This window comes from Loxodonta africana, chromosome 3 (genome assembly GCF_030014295.1).
Source record: "Loxodonta africana isolate mLoxAfr1 chromosome 3, mLoxAfr1.hap2, whole genome shotgun sequence".
In the NCBI taxonomy this organism is placed as follows: domain Eukaryota; kingdom Metazoa; phylum Chordata; class Mammalia; order Proboscidea; family Elephantidae; genus Loxodonta; species Loxodonta africana.
Window position 1 is genome coordinate 195272172 of NC_087344.1, and position 25613 is coordinate 195297784.

General features: G+C 43.0%; 1 protein-coding gene across 7 annotated transcripts in view; it reads right to left on the reverse strand.

Moving 5' to 3' along the window:
- The window catches only part of DCAF8 (DDB1 and CUL4 associated factor 8), a 50467-nt gene that overhangs the window by 8885 nt on the left and 15969 nt on the right, over positions 1-25613 (reverse strand). For all 7 annotated transcript variants that reach the window (XM_010594876.3, XM_023554163.2, XM_003415183.3 and 4 more), the window contains 7 exons: positions 25060-25134; positions 21062-21732; positions 19235-19375; positions 18084-18178; positions 9237-9347; positions 865-937; positions 338-395 (listed from right to left, as the gene is read on the reverse strand). In XM_010594876.3, the coding sequence (XP_010593178.1) occupies positions 338-395; positions 865-937; positions 9237-9347; positions 18084-18178; positions 19235-19375; positions 21062-21732; positions 25060-25108 (1198 nt within the window). In that variant the 5' untranslated portion in view covers positions 25109-25134. The remainder of the gene's footprint in view (positions 1-337; positions 396-864; positions 938-9236; positions 9348-18083; positions 18179-19234; positions 19376-21061; positions 21733-25059; positions 25135-25613) is intronic.

Genomic DNA, 25613 nt, shown 5'->3' on the forward strand with positions numbered 1-25613 from the left:
CACTGCCAACCTAGGGGTAGCAGAACTCTCAGGAAGATCACACCTATTAACTCAACAATGAGTCAAAGGCGTAAGAATCTGCTCAGGCAAGTAGCCTGGGCTTCAGGACAGGCCCTGCCAAACATCACCTACAGCATTCTGCAAATGATGGCTGGCATCTCCGTGGGTCATCTGTTGCATCCTCCCGCTACTGCTCACCATCAGCAACTAGTCCCCAGCTGCTCCACCTGGAGCTATAGCACAGTGGTGAGCTCTGGAGGGCACATGCCTCACTGGCTCAGCAGCTCCCTGGACAGAGGGGGCGTGCCAGCCTAGGAGCTGGGCCCTGCTCACGTACCTGTGCCGTCGTGGCTGTACACAAGACAGGTGATGTTTGCTTTGGACTCACTGTTCACCTGCAATAAGGAGCAGATACTGACTGATGCCCCACCCCCCCATTTGTTATACCACCTTCAGGAAACGGGTTTTCCTTCAAAGTCCCCTATATTTTCTCCAGAGACTGAGAGAGAAAGACAGAGACAGGAGTACAACCAATGAAATGTGACCACCTCAGGGGGACAAGTCCTAGGGATTTCTGTTGTGTGTCTTCTGTGTGCTAGGCATTTTACATATACATTATCTTTTTAAGGCTTCACCATCATGGTACAAGGCAGTTATTGTTATCTTCGTTTTGTCAATAAGGAAACAGGCTAAGAGAGGTGAAGTGACTGCCCAAAATCACAGAACTGGTAAATGGTAGAGGCAGGATTCAAATCCAGCTGTCCGACTCAGAAGTCCAAGGCTTTCCTACCATTCCAACAAGTTCGGGGCAGCCTCGGGGCAAGTCAGGGATGCTTGGAGCCATTGACCCTTTATGAATCTTACCAGGTGATGAGGACAAAATTTCTTGAGTACTCCATTGTTCTCATTCTCATCAATTTTCCTCTGGTCATAAATCCTGTGGTGAAGAAGCAATGAAAATGTCAAAACTTACAAGCAGATCCCCTTGAAGAGTGGCAAAGCAATATAGTAGCAGGGACAACAGTCAGCCGGAAGGAAGTAATGGCAGAATAAGGATGTTTTCCCAACCAAGCTTCTGGCTCATTTTCTTCCTCCTACCTTGAAGGTCCTCCTTCCTCAATCCCTTTCCAGCCCCTAACTCTTTCATCCAGGTCTTCCTATTTCAGATGGCAATCTTCAGTTATGTTAGTTCGAAGTGGCTTATCTCAATTTTTAAATTACTGTTCATTTTTCACTAAAACAATTAACATTATAGAGCTTTTTTTTTTTTTTTCATGTTATGTTACCTCCCAATAGGGTTTATTACTCACAGGTAGAGACCATGCTTTACAGAAGTCAGCAAGTCTTTAATCCATCCTTGAAATCTTTTTATTTGGCCAGTTCTCCCTCTTGTATCTGATAACAACTATTATAAACCACTCCCTCTCCCCTTCTCATTAAGCATCAAATTCCTCTCACCTTCTCTCCTCTCTCCAACCCAGGCTTTTCGAAATTAATCCCCCATTCAAATGTTGCATATGTCAAGTATTATACTAGATGCGGGAAGCACAGTAAGAAGCCAGATGGATCCAGTGCCTGTCCTTACACATCAGTCTCCTCCAGTCTCAGAGCCTAATTTTTCCACAGCCATTCTTAATCTCATCCCTTCAGGGACCTTGTTTGATTAGTCTATTGCTCAACCTCTTCCTCATTACTGTCTCCCCATTTTTAAAAAATCCTCATTCTACTGACTGTCCCTTCTTATTGCTTCCTCTTCTCTGTGCAATGAAATTACTGAAAAGAACCACCTACCTTCAATACTTCCACGTCCTCGCTTCCTCCTCACTTCTCAGCCCATCCCAATATGGGTTTGGCCTTTACCTCACCACTCAAACTCCTCTGAAGTCATCAGTAACCTAACTGCCAAAGCCAACAAGATACTTTTCAGGCCTTTTTGTCTTGGCTTGACGTTCACGACTTCTTCCCTGAAACACCTTTTCTCCTTAATGTCCAACCCCTCCTCCCTCAGTGTTGTTCATGGGCTCATCTCCCGTCTATCCCTTAAACACTGATGTTCCCCAAAGACCTGGTCCTAAGTTCTGCTCTTACAATAGACTAAAGGTTTTAAACCTGGAATCTACGTAGTATGTGAACACCCTGAAATGTGAAGAAATTTTTGCTATGTGCATTTTTCTGGGGAGAAGGGACCAGTTTTCACTGTATTCGAAGAGATCAAAGGCCCAGAAATGGGGGAACAGGGGAATCCTGCTCTGCACTTCGCTCTGCTGATCAAATTGCACTACTCATGCTTTAGCTGTCACCTAAACAGAGATATGTTGTTGTTAGGTGCCATCGAGTCTATTCTGACTCACAGTGACCCCATGTGACAACAAAGCAGAACAGCCCCATAGGGTTTTCCAGGCTGTAATCTTTACGGAAGCACATCACCAGGTCTTTTCTCCCAAGGAGCCACTGGTGGGTTCGAACCGCGGACTTTCAGTCAGGAGCCAAGTGCTGAACTACTGCACCACAGGGGCTCATTTTTTCTAAACCAATGGTAGTACCCTAAATTCAGGTGGTCAAACCAGAAACCAAATCCTTTTTCTCCTATACAGCTAATTTCTTTCCTGTCAATTCTACTCCCTAGATATATTTCTTGACTATACCTTTTCTCCACCTCCTGCCATTTTTTGCCTAGGCTGTTGCAGTATCCTTATTTCCTTGCTCATACTGTCACCAGATTTATGGCTAAAATGCAAGATTTCACGTAAATTTCCTGTTTATAACACCTCTTCAGTAATTTTGTACTACTCAAAATTCCGTAGTACAGCTGCCGACACCACTCTTCTTCAAAGATCTTACACAGTATACCAAAGAAAAAATAAAATGACAAAAGAAGTGATACTTCCTTGAACGTTCCACGCTCCTTTCACATCTTGTATCTTACTTCCACACATATTGTTCCCTCTACCTGAAATGCTATTTTCCCATTCGTCCTTGATATCTCCTCTGTGAGGAAGAACAGCATAGTAAGATGTTTACACTGTATTTTAGGAGTCTCACCTGAGTTCAAATACTAACTCTGCTACTTACTAGCCGAGTAACACTGGGTAAATTACTTCATATTTTTAATCTTTAGATACCTGTTTCTCCAGAATATTCCTTGAAGACAGAGACCATGTCTAGCAGAATGTGTATCTAGCATAGATCAAATGTTCAGTAAATGTGGCTGAATTAATGAATAAATTAATGAAGATATCTTTGTAGTCTCCACAGTCCCTTGCTTAATACCCTGCATAAAGTGCATAAAGAGAATATCTAGGAAATGTTTGCTGAATGAACTAAAAAAAAAAAAAAAAGACTGCTGCCACCCCTCAGCAAGTTTATCAGCTGACAATAAAAAAATTTTTTTTCTCAAACCTAAGTCTAAACCAATAGCTCTTAAATGTCACTAAGCCATCATAAACTGCAAGTCAGCAATTTTGTTAAAAAAAAAAAAAACTAAATATTTAAGCTCTACAGGGTGCTTTTCAGTATGTGGACCAATCTGTGTTTCTCAGTATCTAATGCTCTTTGCCCTTCTTCCTTTCGGGTATATCCTTCCCTTTCTTCCTTAAGTATTTATTCTTGTGTGCCATTGAGTCAATTCCGATACAGAGAGACCCTGTAAGGGTTTCCTAGGCTGTAATCTTTACAAGAACAGATTGCCAGGTCTTTTCTCCCATGGAGCAGCTTAACCATAGCACCACCAGGGCTCCTTAGTATTAAACCAAAAAAACAAAACCAAACTCAATGTGGCTGAGTCAATTCTGACTCATACCGGCCCTACAGGACACGGGATTTCCAAGAAGCAGCTGGTGGATTCAAACTGCTGAACTTTTCGTTAGCAGCTGAGCTCTTAACCACTGCTCCACAAGGGCTCCAGTATTTATTAAGAACCCACTGTATTTTAGGTATGATGCTAGACCACGATTGGCAAACTTTTTCTTAAAGCAAATATTTTAAGCTTGCAGGCCATCCAGTCTCTGCTACATGAAAGCAGCCACAGACAATATGTAAATGAATGGCCATGGTTGTGTTCCAGTAAAAATTTAATCATAAGCAGTGTGCCAACTCCTATGCTAGGCAATGCTGATACAAAGATGAATATGAATTGCCCCCATTTTCTGGGCATAGGGCAGATCCTTGACATTTTCTTTTTTATTGTACTTTAGATGAAGGTTTACAGAACCAACTAGTTTCTCATTAAACAGTACACGTATTGTTTTATGACACTAGTTAACAACCTCAAGACAAGTCAATGCTCTCCATTCTCAACCCTGGGTTTCCTACTACCAGCTTTCCTGTCCACTCTTTGGCTGAACAGTGAACCTCAGGGGTGACTTCGTTACTGAGCTGACAGGGTGTCTGGGGGGCCATACTCCCAGGGTTTCTCCAGTCTCTGTCAGAACAGCAAGTCTGGTCTTTGTGAGTTATAATTTTGTTCTCCATTTTTCTGCAGCTCTATCTGGGACCCTCTATTGTGATCCCTGTCAGAGCAGTCAGTGGTGGCAGCCGGGCACTATCTAGTTATTCTGGACTCAGTATAGTGGAAGCCATGGTAGATGTGGTCCATTAGTCCCTTTGGACTAATCTTTCCCTTGTATCTTTAGTTTTCTTCATTCCTCCTTGCTCCCAAAGGGGTAAGACCAGTGGAGTGTCCTAGATGGCTGCTCACAGGCTTTTAAAACCCCAGATGCTACTCACCAAAGTAGAATGTAGAACATATTCTTTATAAACTATGTTATACCAATAGAGCTAGATATTCCCTGAGACCATGGTCCCCAGAGCCCTCAGCCCAGCAATTCGGTCCCTCAGTGAGTCTGGATCTGTCTATGGAGCTTCCGTGACCTTGCCTTGTACAAGTTGTGCTGGTTTCCCCAGTATTATGTACTGTCTTACCCTTCACCAAAGTTACCACTTATCTATTGTTTATTTAGTGTTTTTCCATCCCTGTCCCTCCCTTCCCTTATAACCATCAAAGATGGCTTCTTTCTGTGTGTAAACCTTTCCATAGTCGTGGTCTTACACAATATTTGTCCTTTTGTGATTGACTTATTTCACTCAGAGACCCTTGAGATTTTAAATGAAATAAAGTATGGTTTCAGCACCCTTCCAATACCTTTACTTACTGCACCTTTATCCACAGGCCTTCAGGTACCCACTAGCTACTCTAAGTCTCTCTCATCTCTCCTCACCATCAGTTTTTCTCCACCTGCTCTTAATCTAGTGTCCTTTCAGGTTCTTCAAAGAAGGAATCAGAAAGGAGGAAATCCCAAAATGTTCAGTTGGCTGAACTGAAGAGGTGCCAGAGAAGTTGAGGGTGACCAGATGCATAATGTCCGAGAAGAGTTGGAGTGCTGAAAGGACTGACTGCTCACGCAGTATCAGCATGCTTCAAAATCTGCACCTGCTTCTGCCAAGTAAATATCCTGTTATTTGCTGAGAACTTGAGACGTACAAAGGAACAGAGGATACGGAGGCTGACAGGAGACAGAAGATATAAGTATCTCTCCTATTGTCTGAAATGCTACAACTAATTTTCAGGTCACTCTAATCCTGGGAAGTATCAGCTCTGGAATAAGGCATTATCAACTGCAGTTTTCAACACCGTCAATTCTTCTATTTCCCTCCAAACATCTAGGTCCTGGTGATAGAATTCTCTAGGGACACAGCAACCTAGAGCTCTAACTAGGAAGCCCCAGGTGGAAATTTCAGTGAATGACTGATATGGAGAGGGTATCCTTCCCCTGAAAGTTCTGACAACTACAACTTTTTGATCAACAATCTCTAATTAAAAAAAAAAAAACAACTATTGCTATGTATTTGACAAGTGGTAAATAGAGGAAAGGAACTGTGAAGGCAAGGGAAGCATAGGAAGAAGAGAACAAGGTCATCCAATTCTCTCGTGGCAGGATTTATGAACAGGTAAGGTCACAGCTCATATTTTCTATAAACTTAATTCTATCCCTATGATTCTTATTAGTAAAATTAATCTCAAGATACAGGCATACCTCAGAAATATTGCGGGTTCAGTTCCAGACCACTGCAATAAAGCAAGTCACACAAATTTTTTGGTTTCCCAGTGTTTTTAAAAGTTACGTTTACACTACACTGTAGTCTATTAAGTGTATAATAGCATTATGTCTAAAAAAAACAACTTACATACCTTGATGGGCTCTCTTTCACAAAAGATTTCTCTGTAGCATACGATGCTGTGCGATAGCATTTTACCCACAGTAGAACTTCTTTCAAAACTGGAGTCAGTCCTCTCAAACCCTGTGGCTGTAATAGTCTAAATCCTTTGTTGTCACTTCAACAATGCTCACAGCATCTTCACCAGTAGATTCCATCTTGAGAAGCCACTTTCTTTGCTCATCCATAAGAAGCAACTCCTCATCCACTGAAGTTTTACCATGAGATTGCGGCAATTCAGTCACGCCTCCAGGCTCCACCTCTGATACTAGTTCTCTTCTATTTCTACCATATCTGCAGTTACCTCCTTCATTGAAGTCTTGAACCCCTCAAAGTCATCCACGAGGACTGGAATCAACTTCTTCCAAACTGCTGTTAATGTTGATATTTTGACCTCCTCCTACGAATCACAGATGTTCTTAAGGGCATGCAGAATGGTGAGTCCTCTCCAGAAGGTTTTCAATTTACTTTGCCCAGATCCATCAGAAGAATCACTATATGGCAGCTACTGTCCTATGAAATGTATTTCTTAAATAACGACTTGAAAGTCAAAATTACTCCTTGATCCATGGGGTGTATAATGTATAATGGATGGTGTGTTAGCTGGCATGAAAACATTAATCTCCTTGTTCACCTCCATCGGAGCTCTTGGGTGACTAGGTGCATTGTAAATGAGTGGTAACATTTTGAAAGGAATCTTTTTTCCTGAGCAGTCAGTCTCAATAGTGGGCTTAAAATATTCAGTAAGCCATGTTGTAAACAGATGTGGTACCATCCTGGCTTTGTTGTTCCATTTACAGAGCAAAGGCAGAGCAGACCTAGCATAATTCTTAACGGCCCTAGAATTTTCAGAATGGTAAATGAGCAGCCTTCAGCTTCAAGTCACTAGTGGTATCAGCCCCCAACAGGAGAGTCAGTCCGCCCTCTGAGGCCGGGCTCTGCCTTCTCCTCCAGCTACGGAAGTCCTAGATGGCATCTTTTCCAGCATGAGGCTGTCTGATCCACACTGGAAACCTACTGTTTAGTGTGGCCGCCTTCACCGAATGCTTCAGCAAGACCTGGCACAGCTTGGCGCAGCTTCCGCGGCAGCACCTGCTGCTTCGCCTTGCACTTCTATGTTAGAGAGACGGCTCCTTTCCTCGAGCCTCGTGAACCAGCCTCTGCCGGCTTCAAGCTTTTCTTCTGCAGCTTCCTCACTTCTCTCAGTCTTCACGGATTTGAAGAGAGTTAGGGCCTTGCTCTGGATTAGGCTCTGGCTTAAGGGAACGTTGTGGCTGGTCTGATCTTCTATCTAGACCACTAAAACTTTCTCCCTATCAACAATAAGGTTGTTTTTCTTTCTTATCATTCGTGTGTTCACTGGAGTAGCACTTTTAATTTCCTTCAGGAATTTTTCCTTTGCATTCATAACTCAGCTAACTGTTTGGCACAAGAGGCCTAGCTTTTGGCCTATCCCAGCTTTTGACGTGCCTTCCTTACTAAGCTTAATCATTTCTAGCTTTTGATTTAAACTAAAACCCTTCCTTTCACTTGAATACTTAGAGGCCACTGAGGGGTTATTAACTGGCCTAATTTAAATATTGTCGTGTCTCAGGCAATACGGAGGCCCGAGGAGAGGGAGAGAGCCCGGGGAACAGCCAGACAGTGGAGCAGTCAGAACACACACAACATTTATCAATTAAGTTCGTCACCTTACACGGGCACGGTTCATGGCACCCCAAACAATTACAATAGTAACATCAAAGATCACTGATCACAGATCACCACGGCATATATAACAATAACGAACAAGTTTGAAATACGGCGAGAATTACCAAAATGTGACACAGAGACACGAAGTGAGCACAGGCTATTGGAAAAATGGCGCCGATAGACTTGCTCGATGCAGGGTTGCCACAAACCTTCAATTTGGAAAAAAGAGTATCTGCGAGGTACAAATAAAGCAAAATGCAATAAAATGAAGTATGCCTGTAGTTAACGGAAGATGATGTTTTTTTTACCCACCACCCAGAAAGCAAAAAGCTTCCCAGGTTTGGCCCAAAAGAAAAAAAAGAATGCAAAAAGCTATTAATTTTGCTTGCAATCCTCCCCCTCCTCCCTTTCAAACTGATGATACTCCTAGCAGCAACCAAAGAAATACAGCTAAAACAGGCCAACTGGGTAGGAACAGGACACAGTTTACGATTAAGGATCAGAAAAAGGCTAACCGGATATTATGGGGCCTGAATCCATAAGCTCTGTTCACGTCTCAGGACGTGACTCAATTATCAGTTACAACAGATGTTCACAGTAACTAAGATTTATCACTACAGATAAAGTGAAGTGGTCAGGGCAGTTAGAGCCAAACACTGAGTTCACACTGAGTGCTCCCAAGTCAAGCTATTTCTGAATCTAAAACCAGCATTCAAAATTTCTAGCGTATGTTAATTTATACCTGAAAAATAGTAGAAGATATTTACTAACACAGCACTTGCCGACGTTGTTGCTGTTAGGTGCTGTCGAGTCAGTGCCAACTAATAGCGGCCCCCTGTACAACAGAATGAAACACTGCCTGGTCCTGCGCCATCCTCACGATCGCTGCTACGCTTGAGCTCACTGTTGCAGCCACTGTGTCACTTCACCTCATTGAGGGTCCTCTTTTTACTGACCTTCTACTTTACCAAACATGATGTACTACTCTAGGGACTAGTCCCTCCTGATCACATGTCCAAAGTACATAAAACAAAGTCTCACCACCCTTCCTACTAAGGTTTACTTGCTGGTAAAGGTGGGTTTATGCCTTCACTGCTATGTGGAGACCTCGGACAACTCATTAAACCATTCTATAACCTGATAATCTATCTTCTGTAAAGCTGTCCCTTGGAGATTGTTACCTTAGGGAACTGAATGCCTCAGGAGGAGGAGCTTAAGCTCTTTGGTAGATGGTAAAAAAGTCAAGATGGTCCTAGGCAATTCAGTAAGGGAATAGCTAGCAGTATACAAAGCATCAGAGTCTCAAAGACACAAAAGAGCCACAGACTCACCTTACATACTGATCTCGCCCGCCTACTGCAAACTGGTGGGTATTGGCGGGATTCACATAGATTGTATACAGCCCCACTTTCTTCTCCTTCTCTTTTGTCACCACCAGTTTCCTTTAAGGGCAGAAAAGCAGACAAAGTTATATTCTCCAAAAGATTCCGATGGTGACAGCAACTGAGAGCGGAGTAATGCAGAAATAACTCATAAAAAAGCAAACAGATTCTTATTTGGAAAGAAAGAAAAAGCTTTTTGTTTTTTAATTTTGGAACAACAACAAAAAGACAAAACCTAATACCACATACATTTACTACTTTGGGGATTGGAAAAAAAAAAAAAAAACATGTAGTGAAGTCATTTTCTAGTGTTCCCCAAGAAATAAAGGCTAAAGGTATATGAAAGTATTACTCCTCATGAGGCTTCAGTTTAATGAGAATTCAACACAGTAACAATTGTTGAACAGACAATATGCCCCATGCCTTCCTATCTTTTATTTCTAAATACGTCTTCCCAATCACCTGGAGCAGGGAAAGGGTTGGAGGAATCAGAGAAACAGCAGGCTAAAAAAGATCTTTAAGGCACAATCTAGCTCCTGGATTTCAAAAAAATGTCACCAAATCTCAGCTTTAAAAATGAACACTGAAAAATGACAAGCCACAGCTTTCTAGCACAACGGTAGTCCACAGGAATACAGCACTCTTCTTCCCTTATCTGAAGCAAATTCGGAGTTCATACAAAGACAGCTATCTGTAATGCTGGACAACCATTTCTGAATTCTTCTTCTGGGTGTACCCCAGGAACGTGATCCACAGGAGGGCATGGTGTCCTGAGGAAACCCCAGAGATTTCAGGAGGTAAAGCAAACCCACTGTGTATGTTTTATTTCCCTCTGAACATGTGTAAAGAGGTAAAATCACGGTTCAGTGCACATTTAGAACAGAAAATAAATCCAGAAGGGCAGTTAAGGGGGTTATGTGCACGGTTTAGGCAGTTCGACCAGCTTCACCTTAGTGAAACGCTATGTATCTGAACTGAGGATTCCTCTCCGCACCAATGCTTCCCCTCTCCTGCCCAGGCTGCTTCCCTAAATCACTACTCAACACCTAGTCATAGCAGCAACAGGAATGAGGCACTTCCTTGTATCCTACGGCCAAGTTCAATCTCAGGGACACCGAAGATTCAGGTGGGAATACGGCCTAACCAGAGTCGCCTGGGGCTAATGACACCAGTGCTACGTACTCTTATTTCATTCACAGCCATTTGCTTCTTAAATAAGCCCGTAGTTCCAAAATTTAAGAATAGGGTCTAGAAAACAATACGAGAGACTGAGACAGAACAATCTGGCTAAACAGCCAAGAATTGTTTTCTAGCCTAAGGGTGGCACTGTGAATACTCTCCCTAGATCTAAGCGTCCAACCAGTCAAACGCACGGTGCTATGAAAATTAGTTTACAGGAAAGAAATAACAAAAATGTAGGAGGGAAGAGGGTTTTAGCTTTTGTTTTTAATTCTATGGATTTACTTGTTTTTGATGCTATGGGAACTGAAATATAACCATGACAACAAGTTTCTTTGTAAAGAAACTATTTTAGCATCCTGTCTACATGGTCAAAGTCACTCCAGCCTAGAACAGCTTTAGGCAAAGGGGAGAGATTTTATTTACTTTTAAAATCTCTGTAGTCTTCCATTAAAAGTGTAATATACAGGGGTCACTGAAAATTAATGTTCTTAGTGGGGGGAAAAAAAAACCCTTAAAAACACCAGGCAGAAAACATGTCAAAAGACTAATAGTTTCAGAAACAAAACTAGCTGTGGAGAAGTGGCTGCTCTAACCAGGGTTTTAGACAGGGAATGGGATAGGAGCTGATCTACTCCTTTTCATAGGGCCATCTCATTTTCTCAGCAACTCAGATTTTCAAAAGGCCAGGGTCACAAAAATAGAAAGGTTACCCTGTAGAAGCAAAATGAAGAAACTAAGGGGTACAGGTTATGAAGTACTGGCGCTACAGTTACATGATCCTGACAAAGAGAGCTCAATCTTTCTATGCCTCAATTTATTCACCTAAAACAAATAAAGCTCTCTCCCAAGAGATAAATGCAGAGTGTTTTAAGCTCTTGGGGTTGATTACGGACAGATTACTCAATAAGTAAGGTATGTGCTTACTTGCTAATCTGTAGCAGAGTTTTACCACGTCTCTGAAAAACAGGTGAAATTGGGCACTACAGATTAGTAAGTAAACACAATTAAGCCTGTTCGTACCCTGCTTACTAGTTAATCTGCCCCTGCTGGGGAACATGCAAAGAAGCTACAAAAATGATTAATCATGGCAATAATAGGGGAAAAAAATCTTCTTCACATCAGAGAAAGGCAGCATACAAAACCAATTTTACCTTAAAATTAATGAGCAGGTATATACTCAGCAAAAAGGGAAAAAAAATAAGTATAGAGCAGACTGCAAGATTCCTCTGGGCTAAAGAACACCACACCCACAGCTCCAAGTCAAACTGTCTTCCTAAGATGTTGGCCAATTTCACCAGCTACCAGGGACTGAGCTAACACATACATGCAAAAGAAAAACTTCTCATGCCAATTTCACACAAAAAAATGCCTCTGATACAAGCTGGTCCAGGCACCAATTAACACATAAGGACAACTTGGTTTTCTGGCCATGACCTTCACATTCAGCCTCTCCATGTCACTCCAGCCGGTACTACTACTTCAAACCCTAAAGCAAAAACTTCTTGAAGGCTTACTGTCACTTATTCCTCCCAAGCCAGGGTTCGGACCTCCTACTCTAAGCTTCTCCTATATTCCTCCCTTTACTTTCTATCCCTTCTATTATGGCTTATACTTCAATTCATCTCGGTCAACTCTCAGCCAGATTTTCTGTCTACATCATTTCACTCCAAATTCAATAAACTGTTGAAGTCATTTGCTCTGCCCAATTCCTTGTGGCCTAACAGTGGTTTTTCCCTTTGAACCTGATCCATGGGATAAGAACTCATTCTACTTTACAACTCTACCAGAGCAGAGCTAGTACTAGAAGGCTGATTGCTTGTCACCCACATTTGTACCCTTTCCAGTATAAACCCATTTTCTACCAACCTTCATCCTCTGAAGGTCGCAAGTAACCAGTAATTTTTTCCCCAAACCTAAAACATTTCCAACATTTAAGTAAATGTTAACTGTTTTAAGCTGGATTCTCTAGAGAAGCAAAACCAATATTGCGTATTAATACATACACGGAGACTTATATCAAGGAAACAGCTCATGGAATCATAGGAATTGAAACGTCCCAAGCTCTCAGATCAGGAGAGAGGCCTTCTCCAATTCACGGAGCTGTAGAAGCTGGTGAACTCAAGACTAGCAGGTCGGAGAGCAGAGCTCCTGCTCACAGGCAGTGAAGATCAAGGAATCCCCAAGGTTGGCAGGCAAGACCCCAAGGTTTCTCCTGATTCACACAGCTGCAGGGGCTGGCCAATCCAAGATAGGCATGTCAGGGAGCAGGACTCCTGTTCACAGGCCGTGAAGATTGACGAATCCCAAGGTAGACAAGTAATCTGCTAGCTCAAGTCCCAAGAACCAGAGGTCAGACAAAACAGCTTCTGGATCCAGAACATGCCAACAAACTTTGCAAGGCAAGGAGGAAGGAAGTAGGTGGCAGAAGGTGGAGAGATGAAGGCTGAGGGGGCAGTGAGCCACCACAGACCCCACCCCCGCCAGTACCACTCAGTAGATTCCATCATGGGGCTGATCACAAATTAAATTTCAACAAGGACATGATCACAACAGTACACAACTGCCAAAACATTGAGAATCATGGCCCAGCCAAGCTGACACACAATCTTAACCATCACAGTCTACCCCTTGTCAACTTTACATCTGTACACAACTCCCCAAACCATATGTAATCTCTGAATAAACACAATTACAAAATAATACTTGTGCCTAACATGATACAACACACAAAAACACCGTAGTCCCATTTACATCTTATATTTTGTTTAAGTGAAGAAAACAAAAATACTTGATGCACACATACAAAGCAGAAATACTCATAACAATTAGTCGTTTCTGCAACTGATCATGTGGCCGTAACTGGCATTTAGAACTACCTTCTTCCACCAACCATTCTGCATTCCCTTTGCCCCCAGCAAGCACTTCAGTTGGTTGAGGTTCTTTGCCTGGTGGGATGACCCAAGCCTTTATTCCTGAAGGGTCTGGGCCATTAGCAGTCATGTTGGAACTGGGTTGCTGCAGTTTTCCATTGACTTTAATCACAGAGCATGGTAGTACTAAGAGCCGCCCTAAGGGATCTCCTGCATTCCAGACATACTCTTCTTTATCTCCATTATGTAATATCAATCCGATTTCCTCTGTGGCAGTCTGGATCAATCACGCCAGCCAGTATGGTAACTCCTTTGCCTGTTGATCCAGGGGAATAAGGAGCCCAAAGTGGCCAGGTGGCATTCTTAGCTTCCAGTTCAATGGAATTAGTGACGTGTCTCTAGGTGGGAGCATTCCTTCCTTTGGAACTAAGCCCTTTAGGCCTGCAGACCATATGCCTGAGGAGACAGGAAGCAAAAATCTTGCAAGCAGGTCACTAGGGATAATAGTGAGTGGTGCCACTCCCATTTCCACCCCTTGATTCCTGGACCCATGAATCCTTGCTACGGGAGAAAAAATACCATATATTGGATGCTGATTTAGGGCACATACAGCCTCCTGGAGAACATTACCGCAACCCAGCAAGGTACTGTCACTAGCCGGTGCCATAATTCTCTCTAAGAGGCCATTCCATTTCTATCAAGCCAGCTGCTTCAGGATGATGGGAAACACGATACGACCAGCGAATTCCATGAGCATGGTCCCACAGCCACACTTCATTTGCTGTGAACTAAGTCCCTTGGTGGATAAAACATTCTATAAGTCCATGGATGGTAGTTCTGGCAGAAGCATGGCATGCAGGGAAGGCAAATCCATATCCAGATTAATTGTCTATTCCAGTAAGGACAAAACACTGCCCTTTCCATGATGGAAGTGGGCCAATGTAATCAACTTGCCACCAAGTTGCTGGCTGATCACCTTGAGGGATAGTGCTATATCAGGGACTCAGTGCTGGTCTCTGCTCCTGGCAAACTGGACACTCAGCAATGGCTGTAACCAAGTCAGCCTTGGTGAGTGGAGGTCCATGTTGCTGTGCCCATGCATAACCTCCATCCCTGCCACCATGGCCACTTTGTTCATGAGCCCACTGGGCAATGATGGGAGTAGCTGGGGAAAGAGGATTAGTGGTTTCCACAGAACACACATATCCTATCCACTTGATTGTTAAAATCATCCTCTGCTGAGGTCACCTTCTGGTAAGCATTCACATGAGACACAAGTATCTTCACTTCTTTGGCCCATTTGGAGAGATCTATCCACATACCTCTTCCCCATAAATCCTTGTCTCCAATTTTCCAATCATGTTTCTTCCAAGTCCCTGACCATCCAGCCAAACCATTGGCCACAGCCCATGAATGAGTATACAGTCGCACATCTGGCCATTTCTCCTTCCAAGCAAAGTGAACAACCAGGTGCACTGCTCGAAGTTCTGCCCATTGGGAGGATTTCCCTTCACCACTGTCCTTCAGAGAGGTCCCAGAAAGGGGCTATGGTGCTGCTGCCATCCACTTTCGAGTGGTACCTGCATATTGTGGAGAACCACCCGTAAGTCAGGCACAAGTTTGCTCTTCTTCAGTCAACTGGTCATAAGGAACTCCCCATGAGGCCATACGTGCAGACTGGGAGATGGAAGGTAATGTGACAGGAATAGAGACCATGGGCATCTTAGCCACTTCCTCATGCAACCTGGGCTGCTAAGCTTGCATGGTGACTTGGTGTCCCATGGTTAAGCATTCAGTCTCTAATAAGGTCCAGTAACAAGCAAAAGCTGTTTCTCAAAAGCAAAGTACTTATCTGTAGAGGATGGCAGGGCTTTGCTCCAAAATCCTAGGGGCCTATGCTGTGATTCACCAATAGGGGCCTGCCAAAGACTCCAAACACCATCTCTATCTGCCACGGACACTTCAAGCACCATTGGACCGTTAGATCATTCAACTTGACTGGCAGAGCAGCATGCACAGCAGCCTGAACCTGTTGGAGAGCCTTCTCTTGTTCTGGGCCCAACTCAAAACTAGCAGCTTTTCAAGTCACTTGATAAATAGGCTGGAGTAGCACACCCAAATGAGGACTACGTTGCCTCCAAAATCCAAAGAGGCCCACTGCGGCACTGTGCCTCCTTTTTAGTTGAGGGAGCAGCCAGATGCAATAACTTATATCCTTCACTTTAGAAGGAGTATCTCGACATGCGCCACACCACTGGACCCCTAGAAATGTCACTGAGGTGGAAGGCCCCTGAATTTTCATGGGATTAATTTCCCACCCTCTAGCACCCAAGTGTTTTACCAATAAATACAGAGTCCTTGACATTTCTTCCTTGCTATGTCCAATTAGCATAATGTCATCAATGTAATCAATCAGTGTGACATCTTGTGGAAGGGAAAGGCAATAAGGTCCCTGCAGACTAAATTAGGACATAAGGTTGGAGAACCGATATAGCCTCGAGGTAGGCAAGTGAAGGTGTATGGCTGGCCTTGCCAGCTGAAGGCAAACTGCTTCTGGTGGTCCTTTGAGATAGGTATGGAGAAAAAGGCATTCGCCAGGTCAATAGCTGCGCACCAGGAGATGTAGTAATTCGCTCAAGCAATGAACTACACCTGGAACACCAGCTGCAATCAGCGTCACCACCTGGTTAAGTTTTTGATAATCCGTCATTCTCCAAGATCCATCTGTTTTCTGCACAGGCCAAATAGGAGAGCTGAATGTGGATGTGGTGGAAATCACCACCCCTGCATCCTTCAAGTCCTTGATGGTGGCAATAATCTCTGCAATCCCTCCAAAAATGTGGTACTGCTTTTGGTTTACTATTTTCCTAGGTAGGAGCAGTTCTAATGGCTTCCACTTGGCTGTTCCTACCATAATAGCCCTTACTCCATTTCAGGGATACCCTTTCCAGGATAAACCTATTAACTACCAACCTTCATCCTCTTGAAGGTCGTATGTAAACAGTAATCCTTTCCCCAAACCTAAAACATTTCCATCATTTATGTAGTTATTAACATTTTTGACTTTCTGGACAACTTTTTCTATACTTATCTCTCTAGAAATAAGTCTAACTATCAGCCTTTAGATTTTGTCCCCTAAACTTACATTTTACTTGTACGCTATGTAAAACCAGTGACATCTCTTATCAACACCAGTATTCATACACGAGATTTGCTACAATAATTTTTAGAGACTAACAATGCAGTAAATAATCTACATATCCACCTGAGGTGATGGTTAAATAAACTGTCGTACACCAATGCTATGACACATATGCTGTGGTTAAAGATGAGGTGGCCTTTTTACGATCTGACACAGAAAGATCTCTAAAACATGTTACAATGTGAAAAAAAACAAAATTTAAAAATATCGATACGGGCTCAAACATACCCACAATTGGGAGGATGGCGCAGGACTGGGCAATGTTTCACTCTGTTATACGTAAAGTTGCCATGAGTCAGAGACGACTGGATGGCAACTAACAACATGTTTACGTATGGAGTCCCTGGGTGGTGCACTGTTGATGTGGTTGGCTGCTAACTGAAAAGCTGGAGGTTCAAGTCTACCCAGAGGTACCTCAGAAGAAAGGCCTGGTGATGCACTTCTAAAAGATCAGTCACTAAAACACCTATACAGCACAGTTCTACTCTTGACAGACATAGGGTCGCCATGAGTTGGAAATGACTCGACAGCAACACGTGTTGTTTTTTAAGTTTATATACCCGTTGCCGTCGTGTCGATTCCGACTCATAGCAACCCTATAGGACAGAGTAGAACTGCCCCGTATGGTTTCCAAGGAGCACCCGGTGGATTTGAACTGCCGACCTTTCGGTTAGCTCACTCATGTAGAAAAGTGTATGTGCACATTAGCCAGGTACATATTCCAAAACTTAACCATAGTTACTGACAGCTAGAAAAATGGGGGCAATGCATGTGGGGGTATTTACACTTTATCCACATTTTATCACGTAAACCTCTTAAACAAAAATGTGTTTATAAATTAAAAAAGAGCAGTAAAAATTGAAAAAAATAATCAATTCAAACCGTAGAGCCAGACACTACGCTATTGTAAAGATGAAGAAACAGGTTCAGAAAGGTTAAGAGATTTGCCCAAGATCACATCACTGGTAGTGCCTGAGTTCAGATTTGACCTAGGTCTGCCTGGATGTAAATAAGATGCTATGTTCTACACCACAGCTGAAAGGGGATATAATTTATCCATGAGTCTCATATTCATGTAAAAATTGGCTGCGATTATAGATTATAGTATATAAAGCTCTACTATGCTATCAATATTCAAGATTTACTGTCTGCGTGTTCCTATATGTGACAGAATTGAAATGTGAACAAGATCTTATCTCTAAGCTGCTTTGTAGAGTACACAAAACAGCATCATTGCTTCTCGCGGAGAAGCTGAGTTGTACCCAAGCAAATGGAGAACAGAAGATCGTCAAGTAATTAAAGCAGACATATAAGTAAACGGAACCTTGTTTTAGAAATAAAGGTAGACTAATAATTCGCTGCTGAGAAACAAATAACCACAAGGAAATAAAGAATTCCTCTAAGCCTTAAACTGTCTCTTATCATGCATAGGTACAAAGGGACTATTCTAATGGACCACAGAGTTGAACACTGCCTAGGTCACAGGGAGTATCTTCAAGGCCAAGGATTCCAGTTCTGCCAAGAAACTATTATTACACTTACGAAGCTGGCCGGTCTTGTCTGAGGTCAATGGTGAAGACAACTGCATCTTCACCTGCAGATAGGAACGTACAGGGAGAGTCTGGCTCCAGGGCCAACTGAAGGAGAAAAGGGAAAGAATGAGGTTTCTAAAGAGTAGAACTAGGGATCATCTAATTCATCCCTTTATCTTTAAAAAGGACTCCATTTAAAATGTCTTAGCAAGAAAAATGTCTACCCTTTTGTTATAAAATATTAGAAAAGGAGATAATTTAAATCCATGCTCTCATCTTCTGTATGAATTATTTATATCTTGTTTATTCTATACAAGGCAAAAGGACAACTGACTTGCTATTTCAATTATGGCCCCGAAGGATCTGAACGGAGATACCAAAGGGAAACAGCAGTATTAAGGGCTCACCTCAATCAAAATCTATTCCATGCCCTCAAGTGCCAAGAGAAAGAGTTCAACTTTCATTTCCTACACATTAGTTTTTTAGAAATTATCTAGTGGGTTGAGGGTAGGCTTAAGAGTCAAAGAAATAGGTGTTTTCACATTTCCTGAGCCATCTGGCCTAGAAGTTCATTATTACCCCTAGGGGACACTCCAGGACACCCACAGATCTGCTTAGAGTTTGTAAGAAGAGAGGATCATCCTCTCTCCATGGCATGGAAGAACACTGTGCCTACCCCAAGACTGGGAAGCTCTTAGCTCCTCACTGGATGCCACCATGAGTGTACTCCCAGCTTGAAAACGAGGCTTCCAGAAACAGTGCTATTTGTGAGATGAGAGTTGAAAGCAGGAAAGCTTTAACTCTCACGTATGAGAAACCAACCATTAGCACTTTGGGACTGTTAAAACGTAGAGGTTTGGAAGCACAGGAAACACCAGATTTCCAAACCAACCACAGCTCAGGGTCTAGGTATAATTAAGTGAATGTTCCATGTTCATCATCTAGGGATCTCTCAAATATTTGTCTTTCCAAGAAGATAAGACTGGCTGATTTTTCTCCCTCCTTATCTGTGAAATTTAGGATTGAAATAGGGTGAGGCAGGCGACCAGCTCCACCTTGTATAACAAAGTGGAAATAATGGGCAGAAATGGGGGAAGAGGCCTTGGCTGAGCTCCACAAAGATTCTAGATTGCACAAAATTTGGGACATGAGCTTACTTACCTTGTGGGAAGCTCCCTTGTGCTGAGCCACACGTTTGGTATTCTTGCAGCACTGTGTGGCAGAGAGTTCTGCTACCCGCACCTGCCCATCACGGGCACACATGGCCAGGGTGGAATCACCACTGTTAGGAAGGAACTTGGCCTGGGGTGATAAAAATGAAAAAAGAGACACACAAAAAGAAGTCAAAATACGAATGAGAGGGAAAAATGTGATGATGACCCCAACTCATCCTCTTTTCTAATGCAATGGCTGGAAACTTAGCTTTCCCACTCTTACACAGTTTGCTAAAATGCAATTACTACCAGGAATTAAAAAAGAGGGAGAGAAAGAACACCCTTTGACGTAAGAGAGCATTTCAGGTGGCTCTGGAAGCCTGAATTCACAGTACACAGTTAAGAGTTCAGGTGCACTAGAATTGCACGTAGTAGGGAAGAAAAGAAACCAAACAGGAAAGTCTATCTTGATTTGGGAAGCAAACATAAATTTGCTACCAAAACAAAAAAGGAAACTGAGGAGGATACTGGGGAAGGAAAGAGAGTATGCTTAGGGAAAAACGGCTAGTACCTTTTCTCCCTAACATGGTGCCTGGGGGTGAAGAGTAAAATCTCCAGGGAGTAATAATAATATTCATAGAGTAAAACTGCCCCGTATCATTTCTAAGGAGGGCCTGATGGAATTAAACTGCCAACCTTTTGGTTAGCACCCTAGCTCTTAATCACTAGGCTACCAGCGTTTCCAGGTAATATTTATCAAATGTTAATTAAGTACCAGGCATGGGTCTAACTGTTTAGCCTCAATTATTACTTAATCCTCATAGCTCTATGCATTATTAGCCCCACTTTACAGATAAACTGAAAACAGAGGTTAAGACTTGGCCAAGAACACAACTAGTGAGAGGAAGAGCCAAGATTTGAACCCAGGCAGTCTGACTCAAGAGGCTACGCTGTTATAACATACTGTCTCCTAAGAAAGCACATTTAATACTCTCCTACAGGGTCACCATGAGTCGGAATCGACTCGACAGCAGTGAGTTTGGTGGTTTTTTTTTGGGGGGGGGGTGGGTAATGAGTAGCAGGAAGCACTGGTGGCGTAGTGGTTAAGTGCTCCAGCTACTAACCAAAGGGTTGGCAGTTCAAATCCGCCAGGCACTCCTTGGAAACCCTACAGGGCAGTTCTACCCTGCGCTACAGGGTCACTATGAGTCGGAATCGACTTGATGGCACTGGGTTTGGTTTTTTTAATGAGTAGCGGTTAAGTGCTACAGCTGCTAACCAAAATGTAAGCAGTTCAAATCTACCAAGCGCTCCTTGGAAACTCTATGTGGCAGTTCTACTCTGACCTATAGGGTTGCTATGAATCGGAACTGATTTGACAGCAGTGAGTTTTTTTTTTTTAATAAGTTTCGGGAAACCCTGGTGGCATAGTGTTTTAAGAGCTACAGCTACTAACCAAAAGGTGGGCAGTTCGAATCCACTAGGCACTCCTTGAAAACTCTATGAGGCAGTTGTACTCTGTCCTATAGGGTCGCTATGAGTCAGAGTCAGAATCGATTTGACTTGACAGCAATGGGTTTGGTTTTTAAATGAGTTTCAAGCACCCTACCTATAATGAGGCTTCTAACAGTCCTTATGTTTAAGGAGACAAAATGCTATTATGGAACTTTCAGGGTATTTATTCCTCTAAATCATTATGGGAGCCAAGGTAGGGCCAGGAGTCCTGATGTCCAATTCCTACCTCAACTCACTATCAGCTCCAACTCCAGGCAGCAGCTCAGACCTATCTAACCTGGGCTGATTTCTCAAGTGCTATTCTGCTCCCTTGCCTCACCTGGAAGACATTACTTTTGTGGCCACTCTCAAAGTCCAGTACGGGCTGCCGCCGCACCCAGTCCCACACCACCACCTTCAGATCATCACTGCCACTGGCCAGCCAGGTGCCACGCTGGTTAAAGTGCAAAGTATTGACACAACCGGTATGCCCTTCAAGCCCGTGCTGCAGGCGGAAACGCTGCACAAAGACTCTTGCCCCACAGGCCTCATAAACAAAGCGGGCACTTGAACCCAGCTCCCGCTCCCGAAGAGCAGGAAGGGCTTGCCAGCGAGGTCGGGGCAGAGCTGATGTCTCTGAGGACACCCAGTCCTCCAGGGCCCGCTCATCATCTGATGAGTCCTGTTCACGGTTGGCCCGCTTGCGCTGTATACGACGTCGAGGCTGCTCTTCTTCCTCCTCCTCTTCTTCTTCTTCCTCCTCTGAGCGGTCATGGACTCGGTTTTCATCATTGATGGAGTAATGGCCAGTGTCTTCCATGCTGTCAGAGTCCTTGTCTTCACCTGAGCTCTCTGTGTCTGTGCCTCGACTTTCTGTGCTAGTGCGAGTGGGGCCGCCATCATCGCCAGTCAAGCTCAAGCTCAGGTCTGAGGCCTCCACTTCAATGCCTGAGGATGTCTCTCGCCCCTCCTCAGCTCCAGACATCTCCTCTGGACTGCTGGACAGGCTTCCTGGATGTCAATGAGGAATGGGCAGGTGAGGAGGAAACATAAATAGCAATCAGAAGGATTTTTCATCCTAAGTCTAATAAATCATCACATCAAAGGACCCAGACACCTACTTTGGTCAAAGTGTTTTCATTACAAATATAGAGAGTACCTTCTGAGAAGGAAACTTGTAAGGGACAAGAAATTTAAAAAGATTAAGATTAAAGCCACACAAAAATAAAGGTATTTCAAAACAAGTCAAGAACTGCAGGACAATCTAAGCTTACAGTAAGTTCTCAGGAAGGAAACATTGGCAGATTGTACTTAAATGTGCCTGATACAACTACCTTAGGCTCTATTCTGTTGGATGGGAATCCACTAGTTACAGCACATAACTAAACTGAATACAAGGAAAAAGAACAACCATTCCTATCAAGAGCTGGTTTAGCCATTTTCTTAGGGCAAGATGGAAAACTAAGTAAAATCTCCCTGAACTACGGATGGGGAGTTGGGACCATTTTCCACTTCAAGAAAGCATCACTACCTCCCTCCTCCTATATTCTAAGTTCCTTCACACTAACGTCCATTTACGACACTCATCACTGAGATCAAATCCACTAGGAATCGAGAAAGAAGTGGGAAGAAGTGTGAATTGTCATCATCTATGCGTTCTCAGTCACCTTTTACTTGTAATGTATTCTAACTTTTTTCCTTTAATGATTTTAATACTGTTTGTAGTCACAGGAATTCTTTGAGACAAGATTTATCAGGAATCATGTATAAAACTGATAAAAAACAGGGCTACTATACTGGGTGCCTGAGAAAGTTCATTGTATAAGACTGCCATGTTGACAGTTATAAAATAACCAGGTCACTTCAAGTGATCTAATCCCTACAATTAGATACTTATACTCTCCTCTTTAACAACAGCCAAATCATATTCCAATCACCACTGGGGGAATGTTCTAGAGCTAAAGTGGCAACTTCTAACTTAATCTAAGGTCTAACTGTGAGGAAAAACCAAACCAAAAACCAAACCTGCTGCCGTCGAGTCGATTCCGACTCATAGCGACTCTACAGGACAGAGCAGAACTGCCCCAGAGAGTTTCCAATGAGTGCCTGGCGGATTTGAACTGCTGACCTCTTGGTTAGCAGCCGTAGCACTTAACTACTACGCCACCAGGGTTTCCACTGTGAGGAAAGGAAGGGGAAAATGAGAGTTTTAAACACCACTCATGCCATCTTCCTTTCCTCAGATGACTACAAATTTCATCCTATTCAAAAAACACAGGCTATTAGGAAAGGCAGAGCAGCTGTGTGTGACTCCGGTGTAAGCAATACAACTCTAAGACCACACTGATGTCTTCGGATTCAGAGTTTGAGTACCTTGCCCAGTCACCTGGATTAGTGATTTCTGAAAATCTTTGAAGCAGTGGGAACCCTTTTTCAATGAATTCTTATGCAAAACCCAATAGAGAAAACAGATTAATTCAAGTAGTGACAGAAGGTTGGGAGACACATAAACAAACACTGCTTTTCAAAAATCACCACAACTAAGAGCACAGTGTGAAAATGACTAAGGTGGGAACTGAAAGAAAAAGGCAGAGTTCAGCAATTTTGAGTCTAGGAATCACATTTGCTGACCCTGCTTAGTGTATTCTAAACAACAAAAAAAAAACACCAAAACCAATGCCGTCAAGTCGATTCCGACTCATAGCAGCCCAGTGTATTCTGAGCAAGTTAAATAGCTATGTTTTTAAAACTGACAGGCTTGAGACTGGGAGTGGTGGGAAAGAATAAAAATATCACACCTAACAGGTCTGTGGAGAAGGAAAAATAAAACATCAAAACTCCTAGTAATTACTGTTAAACGAGGCTTCTTATGCATTATGATTCACAAACTCAGATGCCTCTGGAGACCCTACCACATTAACATCAGGGCCAGAATGCATCACAAGCTCAGCAAGAGGGTCCCAGCAGGTACGGGAATACGGGGCGGAGGGAAGGAGCTGGCCATCTCATTTGGAGGAGGGCAGCTAGGAGTATATAGCAAGGGTATATAAATTTTTGTATGAGACTGACTTGATTTGTAAACTTTCACTTAAAGCACAATAAAAATTTAAAAAAAAAATGAAAAGAGCGTTCCAACAGCCAACGACCAAGATCTAGCTCAGGGGCTGGCATTTTTTTTTTTTTTTTCGGTAAAGGGCCAGACAGAAAAAAATTTAGGTTTTACAGACCATATAGGTCTCTGTTACAACTACTCAACTCCACTCATGAAAGTAGCCACAGACACTACATGAACAAATGGGCACGGCTCTGTTCCAAAAAAACTATTTATAAAAACAGGCAGTGAACTGGACTTGGGCTGTGGGTTGTAGTTTGCCAATCCCTATCTAAATGGCTAAGCTTCACCTAATGGCCAAGCTCCAAATCCAAAGTATACCTCAAACCTCTCTAGAACCCTGTGCCTTTTAACTAAGCCCAGTGAAATATCTGAACTTCTCCTTGACAGAAGGTGAATAATTGGCAAGGGTTAGAAAAGAACAAAGGAGCAATAAAACAGGAGGTTTAAAACATCACTCCTCTACTCCTCAACACCACCGCTCTACCAATCATACCAACTAGCGTCCTGCCTGTACTCCTGGCCAGCAAAGTGTTGAGGAATGCTGGACTCTGTGCTGCCTAACCATATCCACTTGAAGGAGGCTTCTCTAGTTTAGAAGTTGGATCGGATTTCAAGCATTGGTTGAACGACCCAGGTAGCAGCTATTACTCTATCAGAATCTTGATATTCTGCCTTCAAATACGACCTAGACCTAATGACTCAACACTTGGCAGCACAGGCCCTCAGGGGGGAAAAAAAGAGGAAAGAAAGTGCTAGCTTCAGTTGCGTTGGTTAGGTTTTAACTTCAACTCTATTATCTCTATCAAACTCTGATCCAAGATGGAATGGGACCTCTCAGTATAATTGGGGAGCCTCACCTTCTCAACACTCTCTTGTTCCTACCACCAATTCAATCTTATTTTTCTTTTATCACAACTTCTTCTATTTTGCCTGTTCTGTTCACCTTACAGCCTTTCAGAATTCCAAGCCACGTGACCTCTTAGAAGCACGGCTCTGTTGCTGGTCTTCTGAAAATAATCTAACAAAAGTTGAAGGAGCAAAAGTACCAAATAGTCCAAGATGTTTCCTATGTCATTTCCTATATGCAAAACAACACAGGAAAGGTTCACTCAGGAAAGATTCCCTTCCCTCCACTAAAATCCAAGTCTACACGGTATCTTTGAGGAGGAGGGAGAACCTCAGTTGACAGCAAAAATAGCTTTGCTTTCACTTTGACCCCTTACCATTAGCTAAGTCTGTGTTGCCATCTGTGCTGCTCCCTTTGCTGGACATCTTGAATGATGTTTGTGGCAGCCAGCCTGGATTTGGAAGAGGAAGAAAATGAAACAATTAGAAACAGCCCTGGGAAAGACAATAAGAGGGACAAAGAGATTTAACAATGTACAGTCTGTCATTTTTATAAAAATGAATACTTTATGTTCTTTAATAGGGCTTTTCAGCTGCTGAAAAGCACTGCAGGTGGTAGTTGTTTTTTCCTTATGTCTCAGTTCCATAAAGAGTCACAATCTTTGAGAGGTCAACCACCAACTCTTTCCCTTTTACACTGAGTAACTGACAGTGCCTTTTCAGATGTGGAAGAGAGGACTGAAATAAAGCCCGTAACAGCAGGCATGTATCAAGTGACAAGTACTGCAAGCAGAGTCTCGATCAAAAGGCCAGCTTTGGCACTGCCATCCAGGCTCCAAGAGTCTTGTTATAAACACTAGTCACGTGTAGCCGCAAACCCTGTAAAGCACTTGTCTCCACACGGAGAGGCGGTCAGATCTGAGCACCCACA